This window comes from Elephantulus edwardii, unplaced genomic scaffold, assembly GCF_000299155.1.
Source record: "Elephantulus edwardii isolate Elephantulus edwardi_28Jun2011 unplaced genomic scaffold, EleEdw1.0 scaffold00019, whole genome shotgun sequence".
Lineage (NCBI taxonomy): Eukaryota > Metazoa > Chordata > Mammalia > Macroscelidea > Macroscelididae > Elephantulus > Elephantulus edwardii.
In genome coordinates, this window is record NW_006399769.1 from 2,263,247 (window position 1) to 2,267,925 (window position 4,679).

The 4,679-nt window shown below is 41.7% G+C and overlaps 1 protein-coding gene across 1 annotated transcript in view; it reads right to left on the minus strand.

Moving 5' to 3' along the window:
• Positions 1-1,405: 1,405 nt before the first annotated feature.
• The window catches only part of LOC102846589 (uncharacterized protein C2orf42 homolog), a 60,416-nt gene continuing 57,142 nt past the window's right edge, over positions 1,406-4,679 (minus strand). The window contains exon 8 of the mRNA XM_006882303.1: positions 1,406-2,068. Within this exon, the coding sequence (XP_006882365.1) occupies positions 1,860-2,068 (209 nt within the window). The 3' untranslated portion in view covers positions 1,406-1,859. The remainder of the gene's footprint in view (positions 2,069-4,679) is intronic.

Consider the following 4,679-nt stretch of genomic DNA (forward strand, 5'->3'; position numbering starts at 1 on the left):
AGCACTCTGGCTGCACCCTTTCCAAGATACATCTGTTTGTTCTTTTGGCAGTCCAGGGGACATTCAATACTCTTCTCCAACACCAGAGCTCAAAGGCATCAATTCTTCTTCTGTTATCCTTATTCCTTGTCCATTGTTGATGGGGACACTTCCCCTTGTGGAGGGAGTTAGTAGAAGACAGACTTGGCTGTCTCCAGGCTGCCTGCACTCTTTTTACAATTATCAAGTGAATAAACAACTGTGTATTCACTAGTTTGAACTGTCAGTACCCCCTTTCAGAGCAGTGAATTACCTTATATGGTCCTAAGAAATGAGGTGCATGGCACCTGTGTGAGAGTGGAACCCCTAGCAAGAGGGTGGATCTGTTTTGCCATTCCATAAATAAATCATCCAAGAAATGGAGAGTGGGACCTCACAAACACCCAGAAAAAAGACCCAGGAATGTGGACCCAGAATTACTAGGCTGAGAACCCCTAGAACAAGGAGACAGAACAAGCTGTGACTGTGCAGACAGTAAGAGGCGGCAAGAAACAGCAGCAGAGGAATGGCAGTAGCAGGGAAAGCAGAAATAAAGAGACTTCCAAGAAACGTTGGGGGGCTTCCTGGGCTAAAAAAGCTGAGTACTTCAGGTAAGAGGTCTCCTGGCAGAGTGAGATGCCTCCACGCACTTAAGGGTAAGCTACAGGTCTTCTTAACACTTGCCTGAGCAGGTCAGGGACCAAGGAGAAGAGGGTTAAGGGGTTGTGGGACAGAGAGAAGTATGCAGCATGGGTGGAAAACAGGTATTCTGACTGAAGAACTGTATCCTCAATCATTCCTGATCCTGAATTGTAACCTGTTATCAGGAGGAGTCAGTTCCTAGAAAAAGACATAAGGGAGGGAAAGGTGGAAGGTTAGAAAGAGAGGAAGGCCCTCAAAATGGAACGGCATAGTGAATGAGTTACACTGAGGGCTTGTATATGACAGAGATACTGAAAATGACATAGGACTGGCCTAACTAAGTTCAGATCTGTTGTTCACAGAGTTGCTATGAATCATAGTTGACCTGACAGCACCTAGTAACAACAACTTCCCTACTAAAACTCATAATGGTGACTACTGTGTGTGAGTTCCATGTGGTAACTCTACCTTGTAGAGGGGTAAAGAGTGCCACAGCAGTGACAGCTGGTGTCAGTAAAGGTAAAGAGACTGGAAAGAGAAGGTATGTCTGACTTCTCCTTCACAGGATCAGTCTTGGGCTGGATGGTGATTCTCTTTTCCCATTTCATAATACTGTGAAGGGGGGGATCAGATGTCTCCACCATGTCATTTATATATCTCCTGACACTTGGATCATTTTCCCCCATTTCACTGTGAACTTATAAAATTTGTAATTTTATAAATAGCACAATATGAGATTTAATTTGGAAAAAGTACTGATACTTTATTTGAAAACAAAATAAAGGGCATGCTTCACTATGCCAGGACAGTCCATAACATTCTGCCCTAATCAGGGTATTGCTGACTTTCCAACACTGTTGGCGTAAGGCTGAGTACTCCTGACTTCTTGGAAAAAGTTAGAAAAAGTTGAAAGAAATTCTAAAGATGAGGCCAGAAGGGGGAAAGTGAGTCGGTTTCCCCCTCTAAAACTCTACCAGAAATACTGCCTGATTTATGAGGATAACTATACACCAGCAGCATCACAAAGGCTACCTACAAAGCCTGTCTCTATCAGAAACCATCTCAACGCTTTGAGAAACTGGTTCTTAGAGAAGAATGTTTACTAAGGAAACTGGCCATCTCAGTGTGTAACTGGTATTTAAAGTTACCAAAGGATGGGGATGTGCAAATTTAGCAGCATAAAATGCTTTTGTTTTGTCTCAGGGGAACGTGATGGTGGTTAGAGGGGCCAGTTCCAAGGGCTGGTCCAAGTGGGGCCGCTGGTCCTGGTATTCCGCCACATGGCCATTGCGGTGGTGACCATACTCAAACTTGATGCGAAGCTCACCAATCTTGGATTGAGGAAGAATATCTGGGATCCATTCGATGATGAAAGGTGTTGGCTCTTTCTGATCTGGAGAAGTATTGCCTAAAATAATAACATAAAAAAACCCCATTAATTAGTACACCACCATTTGACAATAATGGATATTCTGTAATGGAATGAATTATGACTCCTAAAAATATGTACTGTAAATTCTAACTTCTACGTCTGTGGTTATGATCCCATCTGGGAATGTGCTGTCTTTATTAGTTAATGAGACAGGATTAGTGCAGGGTATGTCTTGAATCAATCTTCTGAGATACAAGATGAAATGAGAAGAGATGGAGGAAGATAAATGCCAGGTCACATGAAGCCTGCCCCAACAACAGAAGTTCTGAGAGCTAACAAAGAAAGCAAGCCTCTCCTTATGGCTAGTATACTGAAGTTAGAGTTCTGGCCCCCTAAAATGTGAGAAAGTAATTTCTACTTGTTAATGTCACCCATTTGTGGTATTTCTGTTATAGCAGAACACAATTAACTAAGACAGTGTTCCTAAGAGAAAGAAGTTATCTGAATCAGAGCAAAGCAACATCCTTTGAACCCAGGCTTCTGTCCTGAAAACTCCTAGAACCAGGAGTCATAGAAAGAAATGCTTTCCCCACAACCAGCACCCTAACTTTGGACTTCTGACTTCCTAAATTGTAAAAGAATACATTTCTGTTTGTGAAAGCCATCTCCAGTAGAGTACTTCTACATAACTAAGGTTACTACTGAATCTAATCCAAAGCTTTCTAAAAGATAGGAAGTTTCCCAAACCATTTTCTAGCATGCCTGATACCAAACAGTCTCTGAAAAGAAATTATATGTAATTCTCAGTGGTAACTATGTAATTAAAAAAATTAAATTAGTAAAGAGAATGTATGTGTATATTAAAAGGAAAAAAAAGGCCAAATAGGAATTATTCCAGAAGTTCAAAATCACCAATATTTTAAAAAATAATTCATTTATACTAATAACTCTGGTGGCCTAATGATAAGGAATCACACTGCCAATTCAAAAGCACTTGGCTTGAATATATCAGCTGTGCTGTGGGAGAAAAAGGGGCAATCACCTTTTGTGTGATTTGCTGCCTCTGAAAACCCACTGAAGGGTCAGCTATGAGTTGGTTCTTACTCAAAGGTACATAACAACTGCAACAACAACTAATAAGTCAATGGAAAACCTCCAAAAGATATTAAGTAATTTCATACAATTCAATATAACTCAATGTTATTATGGACGTCGAGTGGGTTTTCAGAGGCTATATACTACAGAGATGGAGACTGCCCACCTTTCTTCTGTGGAACAATAGTTCAATTCAAACCATGTCCCTTTGAGCTGGCAATGCAACTCCTTATCCCTAAACCACTGTTGTTAGGTGCTGCTGAGTCGAGTATGACTCATAGTGACCTTATGAACAAAAGATCTGAACCTTGTTCTATCCTGCACCATCCTCACTTCCTGACACATAAGACACACAAGATCCCACTGCAGTATTCACTACCTACTCGAGGGTCTTCCTCTCCCTTGCCTACCCTCCACCCTTTCCAGCATCCGGTCCTTCTCCAAGAAGTAGTCCCTCACTAGCAACATGCCCAAAGTATGTGAGGCAAAGCTTCATTCTTGCCTCCAAAGAGCACTCCAGCTGCACCTTCTCCAAGACATGTTTGTTCTCTTGGCCATCCACAGGATGTTCCGTGCTCCTTTCCAATATCACAGCTCAAAGACATCAATTCTTTTTCTGTCATCTCTAGTCATTGTCCAGCTCTCAGATGCAGAGCAAGTAACTGGAAAAACCATGGCCTGAATCAGAAGCATGTTAGTCCTCAAACTGACCTCATTACTCTTTAATAATGTGGCGAAGTCCCTAACTGCAGGTTTTCTCAGTGCAACGTGTCTCCTAATTTCCTGACTGCTCATACCAAGGGTGCTAACTGTGGATCGAAGCAAGATAAAGCTGTTGACAGTCTCACTTTCTTCTCCATCCATCATGACACTGCCTATAAGTCTAGTGGTAAGAATCTTTGTTTTCTTGACACGGAGATGTAATCCATACCAAAGGCTGCATTCTTCTGCAACAAGTACTTCCAGTTCTCCTCACTTTCAGCAAGCAAGGTTGTGTCATCTGCATAACGCAGGTTATTATTGATGAGTCTCCCTCAAACCCACTCCTCTTCATAGAGTCCAGATTCTCAGACAGTTTGCTCAGTATACAGACTGAATAGGTATGGAGAGTGAATATAAGCCTGATATACTCCCTTCCCAATTTGAAACAACTGCCTTCTGGTTCAGGTATAGGTTCCTCATGAGCACAATCAAGTGCTCTGGGATTCCCATTCTTCTCAATGTCAGCCACAACTTGTTAATGATCCACACAGTCATATGCCTCTACATAGTCAATAACGTCCTAAGCCTCTTAGGTTACCTAATACAACACTGTTGTTGTTGTGTACCAAGTCAGAAGCAACCCAAAGCTGACCCTCCAGCAGGTTTTCACAGGCAGTTAATAGTAGAAGAGGAGACTGCCTATCCTCTCATGGAGCAGCTGGTGGATTCAAACCACAAATCCTTTGGGATTGCAGCACAACTTCTTACCACTAGTCCACAAGAGCTCCTAATAAAAATATATGTTTTCACAATAGTAGTTTTTAAAAACGTATTAGAAATAAAAAAAAAA